The 19,486-nt window shown below is 33.2% G+C and overlaps 1 protein-coding gene across 1 annotated transcript; it reads right to left on the bottom strand.

Moving 5' to 3' along the window:
- Window positions 1-10,019: 10,019 nt before the first annotated feature.
- Window positions 10,020-10,925, bottom strand: LOC107772108 (uncharacterized). Its single transcript, XM_016591593.1, has one exon. The coding sequence runs from the start codon at window positions 10,923-10,925 to the stop codon at window positions 10,020-10,022; it is 906 nt and encodes a 301-aa protein (XP_016447079.1).
- Window positions 10,926-19,486: the final 8,561 nt, after the last annotated feature.

A 19,486-nucleotide genomic window follows, 5' to 3' on the forward strand; every position in this document is an offset into this window, starting at 1 on the left:
TTTGATTTAGGATAATTGCACTTTTGATGCCTAAATTATTGGTAAATTCTGATTTTGGTTTTTGTGACAGTAGACTGGCCTCATTTGTTTTTTATTTTAAGATTAAGACGTCTGAATCTCAATACACATCTTAATATCAAGATGTGTATTAAGATTAAGACGTCTAAATCTGAATACACAACTGAATATTAAGACGTGTGTTAAGATCTGAATACTAAATGATTAAGATTGTTTGATTTTTAACGCCTGAATGTATAAGATTTATCTTTATTTGAAAATTAATAAACATAAAATTCAAATAAAATACTAATTAATCTAATTTCTATCAACAAAATATATAGTTTTTTAAAATATGATAATTGTTGGTGGTGATGGCTAACGGGTGAATGCCGACTAGAAGCGGTGGTTGGTGGTAGTTTTGGTTGATGGTGGTGGTTCAGGGTAGTAGCTAGTGGTGATTGGTAATGGTGGCGATGCTGATTGAGGATGGTGGTGGTGGGTGGTGATAGTTAATAATGGTGGTGGTGGTGGTAGTTGTGATTGAGGAAGGTGGTGATGGGTGGTGGTCGATTATAATGATGGGCAATGCCGGCTATGGTTATTGATACTGATGAGTTAGTTAGTTGTGGCAGTTGAGGTGAATGAGTGTTGATTGTGGTTGAGAATGATGGTGGCGGTAGTGGTGAAGATGGTGGATGGTGATAGTCGATAATGGTGGCGGCTATGATTAATGATGCTGGTGGTGTGGTGGCGGCGACAGCGACAACGACATGGTGGTAGTTGATAATGGTAGGCAGTGGCGGCAGTTAATAATGAATATGGATGATAGCATCTTAATGAAATTAAGTCTCTGTTATAGATCTTAATCATACAGACCTATTCAGACCCATTAAGTGATTGTGAAGTAAAAAAACAAACATACTTAATGATTAAGGTCTGAATAATTAAGATTCAGACTATAAAAATAAACACACTTAACGTCTGAGCTCTGAATGATTAAGATTCAGACCTCTATTAAGTGCAAACAAATGAGGCCTTAAGCATGTTTATTGAAGGGGAGTCTTGGCGTAACTGGTAAACTTGTTGTCATGTGACTAGGAGGTCACGGGTTCAAGCCGTGGAAACAACCTCTTACCGAAATACAGGGTAAGACTGCGTACAATAAACCCTTGTGGTCCGGCCCCTCTCCGGACCCTGCGCATAGCGGGAGCTTAGTGCACAGGGCTGCCCTTAAACCTAAGCATGTTTATCCTTGAATTATCTAAAATATATGTTTTTTTAGGAAGTATGTTATATTAAGAACGGAAAAGGGTCATATATGTCAGTGAACTATGCGAATTAGGACATATATGCCCGTCTTAATAGTTTGGCACATATATGCTCAATCCGTCCAATACTTGCTCATTCATGCCCTTAGTTTAACGGAACCACTATTTTGTCTTTCTTAAAAAATTAATAACCGGACCCAACCAAAATCTACTGACCCGATTCGTTAGAACCCGACCCACTCTTATTTCAAAGATATTTTTTGATATATTATTTTTGTTTGATCGAGAAATTGTGTGATAATCATATTTATTTATTTTAGTAATTTGATAATCGATTTTTTTTTGTTATACATCATTTCGGGAAGTAATCCTACTAAAAGTAGTAATTGATATTTATTTATTATTTTAATAATATAATATTCGAAATAGTTTGCGCTTTCTTCAATCATTTTACCATCTATTTTTATTTTTCTCACAATCTATTTGTATTTTTGACCAATACAAATACAAATAACTCCATGTTCACTATAATTTAACCTGATGGATCCGTTTTTTTGTTTAGATAAGTGATCATTATATGATTGATTATAAGTTTATTGGATTATTTTCTGCATTACAAATTTGTTATGAAATAAGTAATAAATTGTTAAAACAATGGTGTTTCTTTTCCATTTTTATTAATTAATTATTTCATAACAAATATTATTTCATTACAAGCACCACCGTTAAAACAGTGGTGCTCCTTTTCCATTTTTATTAATTAATTATTTCATAACAAATATTATTTATAACAAGCACCACTGAGAAAAATAAAAATAGATGGTAAAATGATTGAAGAAAGTACAAACTAATTCGAATATTATATTATTAAAATAATAAATAAATATCAATTACTACTTTTAGTAGGATTACTTCCCGAAATGATGTATAACCAAAAAAAAAATCGATTATCAAATTACTCAAATAAATAAATATGATTATCACACAATTTCTCAATCAAACAAAAATAATATATCAAAAAATATCTTTGAAATAAGGGTGGGTCGGGTCCTAACGGATCGGGTCAGCAGATTTTGGTTGGGTTCGGTTATTAATTTTTTAAGAAAGAGAAAATAATGGTTCCGTTAAACTAAGGGCATGAATGAGCAAGTATTTGACGAATTGGGCATATTTGTGCCAAACTATTAACGACAGATATATCCGTCCTAATTCGCATAGTTCACTGGCATATATGACCCTTTTCCATATTAAGAATATTTTAGAACCAAATACCATCAAATATGGAGTAACAATACAAATTTAACATAACACTATGTAGTTAATTGTTTGACCGTTAATAACACTAGTAGAACGATCAAAAGTGCAGAATTCAATAAATGAAGATTAAATGTGCTTAACCAAATTTCAAAGAGAGTCCTATTATACTGAGATGGTTTGGTTGAGCATATTTGAAAGTGAGAGCCTGAGGTTTTAATTATTCATTACTTCGCCACTGTGGACAGCCTATATATAACTATAGTTGTGGCAACATCTTTTCAAATATCCTTCTCCATGTTCTAATACACTTCACTCCCCTTTGTTTTGTATTATAAGAACTTTGGAAATCAACCAACGAGTTTTTTTTTTTTTTTCTTTTTTTTTTTTTTGGATAAACATCAACTTTCTAAAAGAATAACAAGGAGAAATGGAACCTGTGAAGCGGTAGTGTTAATAAAAAGTTGAAAACAAAAGAAGCTCAACTTATTGAAATTTCTTCATTCAAGACTTCAAATTAAAGCAGAAAATGGCAGAAATAGGGCACCATAGGGGTGTCTTTAATTTTTGGTTTTTGGGACATGTCGTCTACCAATGAGCAAATCTTCAACATCAAAAGTCAAATGTTTTACCCCATGATCAAAACTTATTAAGCTTGAAGTTTTGCCCATTGATCGGATGACCTGCCTCAAAGGCCAAAAGTTCAACATAAGCTCCTTTCAAGGTCTTGTGAACCTAACATAAATTAAAGGGAAAAGACCAAAACGAATCATTTGCACCGTATGGCCATTTTTGAGGCCATACTTTAAGTTCTATTTCCGTCAATTCAGTCAGGGGCGGCTCAATAAATTTGGTGGCCTAAAGCTAAACTTGAATGAGAGGCCTTAAATTTTTTTAAAATTAATATCTAATTTTATTTAAAGTCTATTTTTAACATTTTGATATGTAGTTGTAAACAATTTTCTAAAATCTACACATTTTCTATTGAGGAAAAATAAAAAAATAAAACAATAATGTTCATGTCAAACCTATTCCCTAATTTATTCACACCTAAAATATTTAGGGGAAGATTCACATTACTAATTTTTTGGTGAAACAGTAAATCAATCATGATTTAAAATGTTAATCATTTTTTAATTTATAAAAAACTTCTTACATAACTTCATACAAATATAACTAAGTACTCTATTGTAGGTAAAATTTGGGCCCCCCAAAAGGCTGAGGCCTAAAGCAAATGCTTTTAAGTGCTTCACCCATCAGCCGGCCCTGTGGGCTAAATTTTGTCTTTGCAACTAATTGGATAATTTTTGAGAAAACTATCCTCTATAGCCCCTTAAAATTTTAATAGCCCATATTTTTTTTCACTGACACGAAATAGCCCTTCGGTCCAAACATATTACATCTACTAGCCCGAAATATCTATTTTGTATATTTTTTGTATAGTGACAGTCTATTTGTATATTTTTTGTATAGTAATAGTCTATTTTGTATATGTTTTATATAGTAACAGTCTATTTAGTATATATTTTGTATATATTTTATATAGTGATAGTCTATTGTATATAAATTATATAGTGGCACTCTATTTAGTATATTTTTGTATAGTGACAGTTTGTTTTGTATAGTGATAGTCTATTGCATATAAATTGTATAGTGACAGTCTATTTTAGTATATTTTTTGTATAGTGACAGTCTATTTAGTATATACATTGCATAAATTTGTATATAGAGTGTATCGTGCATTTTGCAATATATCCATAATATATCATTAATGTATTCCAAGCGCTTTTATGTATCCACAGTGTATAGACTATTCTATGATGTATAAATTTTATATATATAAAGTGTATCGTGCATTTTACTACGCAGTGATGTAGTAAAATGTACTCGCCATGCCTGAGTCACCTCGTTGGCTCGTAATGCAGGGTCGACTCGGAGATGCAAGGCGAGTTTTGAACAAAACCTATGATTCATTAGAAGAAGCTCAGTTACGACTCGCTGATATTAAAGAAGCCTCCGGAGTGCAACGAACGACATAGTTGAAGTACCCAAATGCCCCAAAGGCGGCAACGTATGGCGCGAATTGATCTTCTCCCCAATGTCGGCTATCCATCACATACTACTCACCAGCGTCAGAATTTATTTTTTCAGCAAACAAGTGGAATCGACGCCATCGTTTTGTATAGTCCGACAATTTTTGGAAAAGCAGGGATTAAATTCGATCACGACAAGTTGCTCGCCACCGTAGCTATCGGATTCGTCAAAACAATTTTCATCCTCGTAGCCACATTCATGCTAGATAAATCCGGCCGGAGGCCGTTACTGTTAACCAGTATCGCCGATTTAGGTTTTATAATAATGCTTGTCGGTATGCGGAGAAGACTAATTTAGGCTAGCCAATATAATTTGTTTGGGGCTATAAATTATATGGATCAATTCATGGCTAGCGAATGATAATAGTTTCCACATGCCGGCTACAAATAAAATTTGTTCATAATTTTTTTAGAGTTAAATTTTGTCGAGTGAGTTAATGGAGAACAAAATTTAAATGATTGCATAAAAAGGTTATATTTTTAACTTTTCCCCGACTAGTGCTGGCAAAATGAGCCTATATTTTGTCAACCCACCCAATATGTTCATCTTTTAGTGTGTTGGATGAGTGATATTTAAGTTGAGTAAAATTTGACTGCAACCCATAGAAATATGGATATTCATGGGTAAAATGTGAATAAAATATGGGTTAGCCTAATGGGTTATCTTCCAATTTTTGCTCACGTTAGATACCTAATACTATTTTTGAACTCCTCTTCCTTGGTATGTTTCTTCTCACTATAGGTGACTATTGAGTATTTTTTTCTTCTAAATATTGTTAGCATTGTTTAGTATTACTTAGAAGTTTTTTCAGAAAATATCTTGTTCTTTTTAGGTGCATATTTAAATACCAAAAATAGTTTAAAAAGCGAAGCAAATTTGTATAGTTTTCCGAGTTGTTTTTGAAGAGTACATGTTAAGTAAGAAATTTTTTTCCCTCACTTGTACTACATCACTTTCGATAAGAGGTACTCAAGAGTATATTAAGAATTTGGAGTTTTGCTCTTTTTTATTTTTTATTATTAGTATTTTTATTTTTATTATTATATATTTTTAAATTTGTTTAATAATATTGGATTGTAGATAATATATGAACAAGAGTATATATTGTTCCAATTAAACTTATATCTAAATAATCTGAAAGTTATAAATTACACTTGAAAATTACACTTATATAATATGGGTTAACTCATATTCAACCCGCCGATTTGATATTCAACCCGTTTTTGACCCGTATGAAATATAAGCGGGTTGTGATCCAACCCATTTTTACTCACCTATTTTCAACCCGCCCATTTGCCATCACTAGCCCCGACCAAAATGGGTATCCACACTATGAATCAAAAATGTCGCAAGCTCAAATTTTGATCTTTACTCTTCCCTTGTTTGTACGAAATTAAAGGAGAAAATCTGATTGAAAAACAAATCTTCCGTGTATTTTTTACATTGCTTGCTTTGTACATGTATATATTATACACTTGACATATATATTTATTCCTCCCGTAATAACCCACTAACTTATGTTTACTTATATTATAATCCTCTTACTATCCCCATTAATTTATGTCCCCTAACCCATTAATTATGTCCTCCTATATTCTAAACACATAATATGCACGACATTCTTCACCCTTCTTCTCTATGTCTAAGTAAATCTCCACATATTGTTAGAATTAGGATATGGTTTCTTCTTCCTAGCACCCCCTCAAGTTGGAGGGTAACTTTGTGACCCATAACTTGCTCAAAATCTCGGAGTGAGAAACCCCAGAAAGTGACTTTGCGAAGAGATCCGTCAGTTGGTCTTTAGATAGAACAAAGGAAAGAGTAATTAAACCGGAAAAGAACTGTTGACGGACAAAATGACAGTCAATTTCTACATGTTTTGTGCATTCGTGGAAGACGGGGTTACGAGCGATGTGAATGGCCGCCTTGCTGTTAGAGCGAAGAGGTATGGGAATACTTACTGGTACCGAGAGATCTTCAAGAAGTCGAACTAACCATGTAAGTTCTGCAGTTACCCTTCTCATCGATCTGTATTCTGCCTCTGCAGAAGATAGATAGATTGACACTTATTTCTTTGATTTCCAGAAAATGGGTGCTCCTCCTAGTGTAATGAAAAATACACTTACGGACCTCCTAAAATCCTTGCAAGAGGCCCAATCAGCATCGCAAAATGTAAGCAAGGAGAATGCGTATTTTGCTGAGAGAAGAATTCCTTGTCCTGGATCACAACTCAAATATTTGAGCACTCGTAAGGTAGTAGAGAAATGAGACTTACAAGGTCTCTACATGTATTGACTGAGGGTAAGGACTGCGAAAGAAAGGTCAGGGCGAGGTTAGTGAGATAGTTCAACTTGCCAACCAGATGACGGAATATTGTTGGATATTGCAAAGGGTGCCCATCATCAGCTTGAAGCTTGGAGGAAGGATCAAGAGGAGAACTGACTCGAGGCAAATGAGATATATCAAATTCCTCCAGCATATCTAGGGTAAATCTCATTTGGCTTACAATAAAACCTTTATTTTCTCGCAGAATTTCCATCCCGAAAAAATACTGTATGTCTCCTAGATTTTTGACCTTGAATTCACTATTTAGAAAACCCTTGATATGCTGAGTTTCTTCGAAGTCATCTCCAGTAAGCAGTATATCATCTACATAGATAGCTAGGATAGAAATAAGGTTTCTTGTCCGTTTAAAGAATAGTGAGTAATCGTTTAATGATGAAGAATACCCCTTAAAACTCAAAGCTCCTGCAAGCCTAGCATACCATTGCCTGAAAGCTTGTTTTAAACCATACAATGACTTCCTTAGTAAACAAACATGCTTACGACTATGAGGTGTTAAGCCTGCTGGAAACCTCATGTACATCTTCTCTTGTAGATCCCCATGCAAAAATACATTATTGACATCTAATTGACACACATTCCAATCTCTTTTGGCTGCAATAGTGAGTAAACACCTTATGGTTGTCATTTTCACCACTGGTGAAAAAGTCTCACTATAATCTATTCCTTCTCTTTGGATATCCTCCCTGACCACCAGTCTTGCTTCAACCTTTCAATTCTTCCATCCTACAAATGCTTTACCTTGTATACCCATTTGCAAGGTAGAGCCTTATTTCCTTTAGGTAATTCAACCACATCCCATGTGTGGTTGTCTTCTAGAGCTTTAAGCTCTGAATTCATAGCTTCTATCCAATATGGATGTTGACAAGCCTGTCCAAAACTGTTAGGTTCTATGAGAGTAGAGAGGGATTGCAACACATGTTGATTATTGGGTGACAGAGAAAAGAAACGTAATTCCCTAGGCTTACTTGGTTGAGTGAAACAAGCTGCTGCTACATTTGTGAACATGATATTACTGCATACATAATCTTTCAAGTAGGTTGGTTGATTGAAAACTCTTTCTAACTTTCTCAATGGTGTAGGCTACTTAGGTATAGAAATATGTGAGGTAGTGTGTGGTGTATCTAGGATAGACTGAAAAAGAATTGGGCTATTAGACAAGTGATGATGAGAGGGAGTGTATGAAGAACTTGGTGATGGTAAGAAGAAAATATCACAAACTTCAGGTTCTAAAGAGATGGGTGAGGATTGATCCTGTGATGAAGGTGAATAGGTAGGTTCTGTAGTAAATATTGAGCTTGGGAATATAAGATATTGTGATGTGCTGGTTTCAATAAAAGGGAAATGTGATTTATGAAGTTTCACATCCCCTGACACAAATACTGTTCCTGTGGACCATTCCAATAGCTTATATCCCTTCTGATGAAGCGGATAACCAAGCAAAACAAAAGCTGTTGCCCTATCATTGAACTTGCCTCTTCCCTGGGCTATTGTAGAAGCATAACAGAGGCATCCAAAATTCCTTAAGTGATCATACTTGGTTTTTTCTTGAAATAAAACCTCATATGGTGTCTTTCCTTTAAGAACACTAGAAGGCATCCTATTAATAAGATGTGTGGCAGTTAGGATAGATTCACCCCAATATGACATGTGTAGCTTGGATTGAAATATTAACCCTCTTGCAATCTCTAAGAGGTGTCTATGTTTCCTTTCAACAATTCCATTCTGTTGAGGGGTTGCTACACAACATAGTTGGTGTAGAATTCCTTCTGAAGCTAGGAAAGCTGCCTCTTGTGTACCTTTTCCCAATTCTAATGCATTGTCAGATCTTATCATTCTGACTTTCACTTTGAATTGCCTTTCAACCATAGACAGAAAGGATTTAAGCATAGGAAAAGCATTGCCTTTTGCACATAATAAAAATGTCCATGTTCCTCTGCTATAGTCATCTACTACAGTAAAGAAATATCTGAATCCATTGTAAGTATTTGACTTATAAGGTCCCCATGTGTCTACATGTATAAGTTCAAATATATGCTTGGATTTTATGCTACTGACATGAAAAGGATTCCTGGTTTGCTTAGCCTTATGACAAACATCACATATAAACTCAGAATTTGACTTACAATGAAGGAAATCTAAATGTTTCATTGCTGAAAATGGAAGGTGTCCCAATCTTACATGCCAAAGTTTAACATCAAGAGTACCATTAACTTGAACTGAACTAGAAAAAGAAACAGACTTTGAAACGAGATTTCTTTATTTTGGAATTGAAAGTACATTACTACTGAATAGCCCCTTAGACTTAAGGCTACTTGGTTCCAATAAATAGAGTCCCTCTCTAACTTCACCCAAAATTTGTGGACTCTTCATTAAAAGACCCTACAACATACACCCAATATATGTGAATAGGACATCATACTTGAACTGAATACAAAACCTATTAACTGATAATAAGTTATATTTGAAATCTAGAACATGTAACACATTGTTCAGGATATGACCTGGCAAAATAGAAATACTCCCTATATGAGTAACAATCACCTTGAAAGAGTTAGGTAAGCTGATATTCAAAGGTACAAGAAGTGGAGTTAGAAACAGAAAAGAATTAGGATCAAAACACATATGCTCTGAGGCACCTGAATCAATGATCCAAGTGTCTGATTTTAGACTAGTAAACACTGAACCTGAGTATTTTAGAATAGTATCAGCAACTGCATTAGCATTGATTCCTGTATTTTCTGCCTCTGCTAACTTTGCCTGCTTATACATATGCATCATTTATGCAATTTGTTCCTTGTTGAGTTGCTGTCCAAAATTACTATTGTTGAGCTCAGTGCTTTGTCCTGCTGAATTCTCACGTTCCTCATGTGTTAGGACTGCATTTCCTTTAATTTGAGTCTGATGACCTTTGTGATTGGTGAACTCAAAATCTTCTAGAAATCCAATAATGCTATAGCAATCCTCTTGTGTATGTCCTATTTTTTCACAATATGTACAAGACATATTTGGATTGTACTTCTTTTTCCCTTTAAACCTTTGCTGAAGTTTAACAAACTTTTACCCTGAGTTGTTATATTTGGGTGATATGGCTGCTCCTCTTTGTGTTTGGCTTCTAAGTTTCTGATAATTCTTCCCTTGTCCTGTGATCATAAAAGCTGCAAAATCAGCTAGAAGTTGTGCATTAGGCTGCTTGGCCTCTCCAACTGCCATGAATGATACTGATTCAGAATTAAAATGTGCATTTGCATAAACTTCTCTTTGATTTTTATCTTGCAAGAGAAGTGAATAAGCAACATCTATGCTAGAAAAAAGGTTCATCATGAGGATATTTTCTCTTGCTTGTGCATAGATGTCATTTAATCCCATTAGGAATTGGATCAATCTCTGATCCTCAAGAGACTTAGTCAACTTTGCCTTTCCTTCACAAACACAAACACATGAACAACATATGATAATATTTAAAGCATCTAATTCATCCCACAGTCGTTTGAGCTTAGTGAAGTATGCTGCAATGTCACTGTTTTCCTGTGCTAAACCTGATAACTCCTTTTGTAGATGATAAAGCTTGGCTACATTTGATCTCCCAAATCTCTGCTCCAAGCTGTCCCAAAGTTCTTTTGCAGTTTTGAAGTATATCACACTGTCTGCAATATCCTTTGAGAGAGCATTTAGGATCCAAGAGATGACCATGTCATTCACACAACTCCATTGTTCATGGTCTGGAGATTTCAGATCTGGAGGTTGACATGCTCCATTGATGAAACCAAGTTTCTTCTTGGCTGACAAAGACATGAGAGTAGATCTCCTCCACCCTAGGTATCCTTTTCCATCAAACATAGTGTTGACTAGAGTCATTTCAGGTGAATTAGAGTTGTTGAGATGATAAGGGTGATTGACATCATAGTTGTCTGGTTTTGCAGCATTGCTCGTATCACCAGTAAACGTGATGGTTGTTTCAGGCATTTTAGGTTACTGATTATGATGTTGAATCTGATGTAAATTGATTTGATGGTTGGACTGTTGGATCGAGCTTATTGCTCTGATACCATGTACGAAATTGAAGGAGAAAATCTTATTGAAAAACAAATCTCCCGTGTGTACATTACTTGCTTTATACATCTATATATTATACACTTGATATATATATTTATTCCTCCCACACTAACCCACTAACTTATGTCCCCTTATATTATAATCTTCTTACTAACCCCATTAATTTATGTCCCCTAACCCATTAATTATGCCCCCCTATATTTTAAACACATAATATGCACGACATTCTTCACCCTTCTTCTCTATCTCTAAGTAAATCTCCACTTGTTAGAATTAGAATATGGTTTCTTCTTCCCAACATTGTTAACTCTGTAAAAATAATATATATCATTTTGCTGTCTAACCTTGAACCAACCATGACTTGGAGTTATTGAGAAAGGGAAATAAGCAGAGTAATTAAATTTCATTTGCGTCTAACTCCTCTGTCACTGCAAAATGTTCTATGTCTACAGTCTAATCCCCACTGACCACATTTCTGAACAACTAAAGCACCAAAGCCCAACTCAGTGAAAAGAAGATTTAACCTAGTGGTCCACCAAACCGTTAACACTAAAAATTGTTGGCGAACGTATAATAGTATATGTATATTTCATGTATAATATGTATATAATCGTGTATAATCAATATATATACCGACTAGCGTAAGTAAATAATGAATTTAGCCGACTATTTATGTAAAAATCCCAAAAGTACTTGTAGTAGTATGCTTTAATTCAACTTCCAATTTCTTCTTTTTTCAACATTGCATTTTCAGTCTATGTATCAGTTTTTCCCGTATACGAACTATTAGTTTTTGTTAATGGAGAGAAACTGAGAGGGGCAAGTACTCTATAACGAAAATCCGACGCACCTGTTTTGCACTTTTCCATAAACAAGAGCTGTTAGTAATTTAATTAATTTAACAGGAAATTATAAAAAGATATCTCTAAAATTAATCCAATTCACAAAACAAAAAGTATATTAGTTAAGGGCAAGATTGTCAAATTAATAACTTTTACACTAATGAAAAATAGGTAAAAAGAATTATTATCATAAAAATAAAAATAATGGAGAAAAACGTAATATCATAAACTATGATAGAGGACAATGTAATAAAGCGAAACTATCTCAGAGGCGGATGTAGCTATGCTGTACCGGGTTTATCTGAACCCAATACTTTCCCTTCGAGATATAAATTTATATATAAAATTACTAAAATTATACTCCTAATAAAATCTAAATATAAACCCATGACTTTAAACATATAATATGTTCAATGCTAAGAATTATAAATATTGAACTAATAAAATTTAAATTCTAAATCTAACAAATTACCCCATAGTTTATTATGATATCAGAATGTATCAAAATAAGCAGAGTAATTAATGTATTCTAATATCACTTGTGACAATCAATAAATTTTCACATGTTTGGAAAAAAAGACATAATATTATATGAAGGAGGAGATATCATATCTCATTTAAGTTGAGCAAGCCTCTTTCTGAGATTTCATACCCCGAGAGTTTATGTTCATATCATATTATGCTTGCTTCTGGCACTCCGGAAATGCATAACAATAGATATTATTGTTTGACCAAAAAATTGATTTTGAAATTAAATAATTAAATTTATATTTTTCAAGGGCCATTAGCAATTTATTTGATGCAGTTGTAGATAGTGAGAAAAAAAAAAAACGATAAATTGCGAAACAGATTAAAAAAAGAATAATGCGGCGGAGAAATTTTTTCTTTATTTTCATTCCCGAGCGATCTCTGCTCACAAATATGACTAGATTACAAAACTTAATAAGAAAAAGGCTAGCAGAATGATATTTTATACAGAGAAAGTTTTTCTGTGTATATATATTTGATGACCCTCCTTTTGAGAACAAATAATAATAAAAAAAGATCCTCCTTTTGAGAATTGAAACAATTTTTATAGCAGTGAGAAGAGAATTGTCCTTCCGAGTTTTGAGCCAGCACGCTAGTGGATTAGATAGTGAGTAGCGGGATCCTCGATAGTGGCTTCCGTTTTGGCGTAATGTAGGTATCCATAATTTAGGAATAAGGTTGACCGAGTTTTCGAACTTATTCGACCATCTCTCGAATTCTTGACCCTTCGATGACCATAGCTCAGAAATCAGGTCGTGTCACTTGATTTCTAGGTCTATATTGCCACATGAGACTTTTCGGTCAAGCCGCGTGGAGAGGGTAATTTGCCAATACAATTACTGTTATACGTTGATTAGAAACGAAACATTTACCTAGCTAAAAGTTATTGCGATGAATTTTTCCAGAAAAATGGTGTATCCAGATTGGCCAAGTGAAGTTTTGTCTTCTCCTCATTTGATGTGTGACACATCTTAGTACTTTAATTATATTAAAACAAGGACAAGAACAAGATTGAGCTAGACATGTTTTATGACTTTAAAATTAAATATTTGAACATAAATAAATATTTCAATAGGCAAAAGGGAATGCATCCGATTTTGATGTTGGAGCAGGTAGGATTTGACTTTATTTAGAGTAATAATTAAGAATGCATTTTAATAACCATTGGGTAAATGAAACGTTGCTTGAAGAACGTCAAGAATTTACTAATGACACATTGTAAATTTCTAGAAACAAGCATTACTTCAAACTTATGCAAATAGATAATCTATTTTAGTTTGATTATCTATTATGTTTTCTAATCATACTGAAGATGAAACAATTTCAATTCAAAGGGATGACTTATCTACCACAGACTTGTCAATTTTCTAGACATTTACCGTAAAACAATTTCGTAGACTTCTTATGATTCTGGATTGATTTGGTCGAAATCAATTTTGAAATATGATCTAGAAATCTTTTACACTGTTTTGGTGTCATTTGGAGTTCATTTTGCCGTTTTCCTTGAGAATGTCTGATTTTACTTAGTAAACATTTAATCCTTCAATATTTGGTCCAAAGAAAACTATTGAAACGTAGCAATTCTTGCATGGGAGAGGCCAGGTTTAATTAATATTAAGTTCCACTTTTTTATAACCATATGCCATTTGGAATACACGGGCCTCACTAATCCAGATTCACCTCACATAAGGACTAGTAAAAAGGGAATCGCTCCCTACAAGGGAGCTTTCCATTCCTCGGCTTTAATCCGAATTCTCTGATTAAGAATAAAGAAATTTTATCCATCCCACCAAACTCCTTGATGTAACGTACCGTTGAATGTCACAAAGTAACTTTGAATAGGTTGTTGATCATATTTCAAAGAGAAATATAAAGAAATATAAACTACGTTGCTCTTTGGTAGCCTAATTATTTTCTTTGCTACTTACTCATTTGTGAAATATATTCATCTTCTAGACTTGTTATAACTCAACTTGAACATGCTTGTAAACAAATAATACGAGCATTAAACTCATGCTCATAACTCCTCTTAGATTTCTCGAACATGGTACATATTTATAAAATATATAGCAAGCATACATTCATTCTCATGCACTTGTCTCTTACATGCATATCTTGTATGAAATAAGAATATACATTAATCAAGTATTTTAACTTTAATTAGCAGTTAATAATAAAAAATAATAATAGGTATCACTTAACTATGATTAAATAATTATAAATATATATATGAAAAGTACATTTCTTGCATTCATTAATTTGGCGTAAAAATCAAGTACGAATGCGCTACATAACTTTGTGCACGAACCAAAGCGACTCCTAAAGGGATTATCCGTAAGTACATTTAGATTTAGGGGTCATTGGGTTAGTGAGATAAAGAATAACAATCACGGAACAAAATATGGGAATATTATTTGATTGAGTTTCTAATTTTGCAACTAGTAAATAGTAATCCAGAGATTAGCTATACTATACCATAATGTGGTACTATTTTTACATCATCTTCAATATGGGATAATAATTTAAGAGTTACTTGTCTCGGGATTAAGATAGTAAAATGATCAAGCTTCTCCAAGACTTATTTGAAATAAAAATTTATCTAAAACCAAAATATGTTACAAATTATACCTCGTATGTCCCATTTTTAACCCAATAAATCGAATATCTATCACTAAAAATATATTCATTAAATAATCTTGTCATTTTTTAATTTCTGTATTATAAATCCCGTCATCATAATCACGGCATAACTTGTTAATAACCAACCAAACGACCCATTAGTTATATATTCTCAACTAGAATTCCCAAAATCCGTCTGTCTATCTCAAACTTAAAAACCATAACTCATTTTCAATTCAGGAATTTCATTAACTGATAAGGGTTACCATATCTAAATTCAAAATTGTAGTCCTTTCCAGGAAAAATTAACAGCTGAGTCTTCTCATTGTTAAAGTCACATATTAGGCACAAAAATTTCCTTCGCCTTTGCAGTAAACAAAAAAACAGTAAATCATAGCAGTAATTAGTTGACTTTAAAATTTTCACATCCTTAGGGCCATTAATTCAAGCAACAGTTCTGGAGTTTTCAAGTCAGTATTTCCGATATTTAGTCAACAAAATATTTATGGCCATTCATCGAACCAAAATGTGGTTCTTATAGACTCAAAGAACCAAAATATGTGGGAAAAAAAACTTGGGACCATAATATGTATAGCGCGATATTTCACCGCGCTATACCTTAACAGAAAATGTGCCGTTAAGGTATAGCGAGGTGAAATACCGCGCTATATTTAAACTTTAAATGGGCGAGAAGGTATAGCGCTCGTATATACAGCGCTATAGTATAGCGCGGTATATATGCACGCTATACCTAGACAAAAAAGCGTGCAAGTCTCCTTCCTCACAGACGCGAACTAGAACACCCCCTCGTTTCCAGCGCCCCCCCCCCACCATTATTGTTAACAAAAAAAAATTCAGTTGGAGCCCACCGGTCCCGCAAAAAATGTAGATTCTCGGTCCCACATCGTATCTAAGGTGTTATCTTGTAGTGGGTTGCTTGTTTCTGCTCCAAATCACCAAATCTTCAACTTTCTAAAAAATTAAAATCGAGGTATTCCGACTTAATTTTTTATTAAAACTAATGTATAAAAATTTCCTGTTAGTTCTTTTTACTGTGTCTATGTTATTTCGTGATTGTTTTGCGATTTAATTAATTTGTTATTTTTTATCCAAATTATGTTATTAGTGATAAAAAAATTAGTAAAATAGAGAAATTGTTATTAGTTGTTAAAAAAATATTAATTAGTTAATGTTTACTTTGTTATATATTTTTTCGTGATTGTTTTGTGATTAAATTAATTTGTTATTTTTATATGGTTTAGATTAGTTATTTGCTAAAAGATTAGTAAAATAGATAAATTATTATTTTAGGAATAATTAATTTTATTTAGATGTTATTGTTGTACATATATGAATATGTGACTTTAGTTCCCTGTAGTGGTATGTTGTGCCCGTAATTTTAATATAATGCTCGTACTTGTAATGTAGTGCCTTTTAGCGTAGTAAAATGTAGTGCCCTTTAGCGTCGTATCTTTGTAGTTATTGAAATTAATCATTTGATTATGTGTTAAACCCAAAAATATCTGAAAAAGTTGACAGTTCAAACACAAACTCTCTCGAATTCTAGTCAACAAACGTAAGAAAATAACATCAGAAAATAACAATATTTGTCAAACTAAGTCTTATTATATGAATATTTAATAATTAAATCTTGTATAGTTATAAAAATTAATTATTTAATTTTATTATAGTAAAAAATAGGTGAGTAACAAACAAATATATAAAAGGCAAAATACATAACTTACCCCTGAACTATGACCCAAATCCATGTTATACATTTTTTGGGAACGAATATTACTTTAGACACCCAACCTTTCCAAAGTGTATCTAAGACACACTACTTTGCCCACGTGGACAGTGCGTGTTTTTCCCAACGAATGAGACAAGTGAATAGAAGACTTTTGTGTTAGATGTCAATTCTTTTTAGTTTTTTAATATTTTAAATTGAGTCATCTTCTTCCTATTTAAAAATTCTGCCATGGCTACTCCTTGAGCTCCACCACCTGATCTCCTTCTTCTCAAATAGACATACCATGATTTCTCATATCTCTTCTCGTTGATTTGTTGTTAGTTTTTTTTTCCAGATCTTTTGTTGAGAAGACCTTTTGCCTCAACCTTTTGCATAGAAGATCTTTCTTTTTTGCAAAGAAGCTTAACTTGAGCTTTATTCATGGCGAAGTCGAATTTTCCGGAAGCAAGAATTTTTCGAAATTTTTTCCAACCAGCGGAAGAGGCCATGGTGTTTTGGGTGTGTTTTCTAACTTAACTTGAGCTTAACTTAAAGCTTGATTCAATTTCAGCGGAAAAGATGGAGTTTTGTGAGTGTTTTCTAATGATTTTTGTTAGTTAATGGTAGCTTTGTTATTAAGTAAAAGGTAGAGGAAGAGGCTATGGTGTTTGATGGTGAAGAGAGGAGGAAGACAACCATGGTAGTTTAGATGGGGAAGATGAGAGGTATAAGTATAATTTAAATTATTTTATTTTTTAAATGACACATGTCACTGTTTGATTGGTGCGTGATATTACACATATTAAGAAACACTGATTAAGAAAAAAGTAGTGTGTCTTAGATACACTTTGAAAAGGTTGGGTGTAAAGTAATATTCGACTATGCTTAAGGTAGATGAAGAATGGACAACAAGCAGTATTTCATCTTTGCTGCCAAATCTGAAATTCAAACATTCGCTTCTTCCATCTTCCCAGCTCGCCAGCTCTCTCTACACACTTCGCCCAACTAATTGTTGTTGCTAAAAAGAAAAAGAAAATACAGACAAGAACGACAACTCCTTCTAAGGATTTTTCCATTCCCATGACTCGTTGTAGAAACCTTTACTTAAGTTTTATGGTGTGAAAGATGGTCGGATATTGACAAGTGACTGTAATTGTTTCTAGAAATATACCAAACATAAAAATGTTGCTAACTAATTGGTTGTATTGATATCCCTACAAAATTATTTGACCGAACGTCTCAACACACCAAGTTGAATGCTCCAGAATTCTTTCTTTATTTAATGGTCTTAAAAATGTGAAATTGTCAAAGTCAATTAATCATACTATGAGTTTTATTTTTCATTTTTTTATTTTTACTGAAAGACGAAAGAAATGCGGCGTTACTAATTTGCGACTTTAACAACAACTGGAAATGCACATATGAAGTAAGTGACCTATTTTATGAATATATTTTTGCTCTTTGTTCTGAAAATGACTAATACAATTTGAAGTAAGAAAGTCTAATATGTAGTCTACCTAACGTGTTCCTTGCACAGAAATATATGCCAAAATGGTGGAAAACAGGTGGCAAGATGATGATCTTTGACATACGGGAAAAAAAGAAATATACTGTATAATTTGATATCGGTTTTACTATATTCTTTATAGACCACGATAATATATATATATATATATATACACACTGTATTTTTCTTCAATATAAGATTGGCACTTCGCACTTGGAATATTTGTTGTCACAAGTGACGTTGTTGTCATTTTCGTTTTTATTTGAAAATTTCTCATTTTGACAGTGGCATTAAGTCACAACATGCCTCACCATAAGCCTTACGGTAAATATATAAAAATTGAGCACGTTTCTTGACTTGAATGGCAAATATATCTTTTGACTCCTAATAAGTAAGAAATTTAAACCATTAATAAACAGTCTCTTCTCTAAGTTAATCCATATGAAACACTTTTAATAACCTGTTTGGTCAAGCGGTCAAAAGCGTTTTTCTAAAATTAAAAAATAGTAATTATATTTTAGTGAGAGCTTGTGATGTTTGGTCAAGTTTTTAGGAAAAAAATAAAGATTTTTGATAAGTAGTAGCAGGTGTTATTTTTTCAAAATCTGACAATAAGAGTTTTTTCCCCGAAGCACTTTGGGAACTTTAACCCAGTATAAATTATTTCTCTAATATCAGCAAAAAAAAAATTAAATTAATTAGTCAAACACAAAATATTATGAAAAAAAATATGTTTTTTCGCTTTTTTAGTTTTTCAATTATTAGAATACTCTCTCTATCTCATGATTTTTATGACTCAACTTGAATGGCCATGTATGAGACAAGAGTGAGTTGCTTTAGTGGTGAGCACCCTTCACTTCCAACCAAAAGGCTGTGAGTTCGAGTCACCCCAAGAGCAACGTGGGGAGTTCTTGGAAGGATGGAGCCGAGGGTCTATCGGAAATAGTCTCTCTACCCCAGAGTAGAGGTAAGGTCTGCGTACAAACTACTCTCCCTAGACCCCACTAGTGGGATTATATTGGGTTGTTGTTGTTGTTGTTGTAACTTGAATGGCCATGTAAATTTAACTTGTTCTCTTGATTGATGTATTAGTTCATGAGTGCTCGCATAAAATATTAATATACCAAAAAAAATTATTCCCTCCGTTTTAATTTATATAAACTCATTTGATTGAACACGGAATTTAAGAAAAGAGAGAAGACTTTTGAATTTGTAGTGTAAAATGAGGCACATATATTTTGTGTGG

This window comes from Nicotiana tabacum, chromosome 13, assembly GCF_000715075.1.
Source record: "Nicotiana tabacum cultivar K326 chromosome 13, ASM71507v2, whole genome shotgun sequence".
Taxonomy (NCBI): Eukaryota; Viridiplantae; Streptophyta; class Magnoliopsida; order Solanales; family Solanaceae; genus Nicotiana; species Nicotiana tabacum.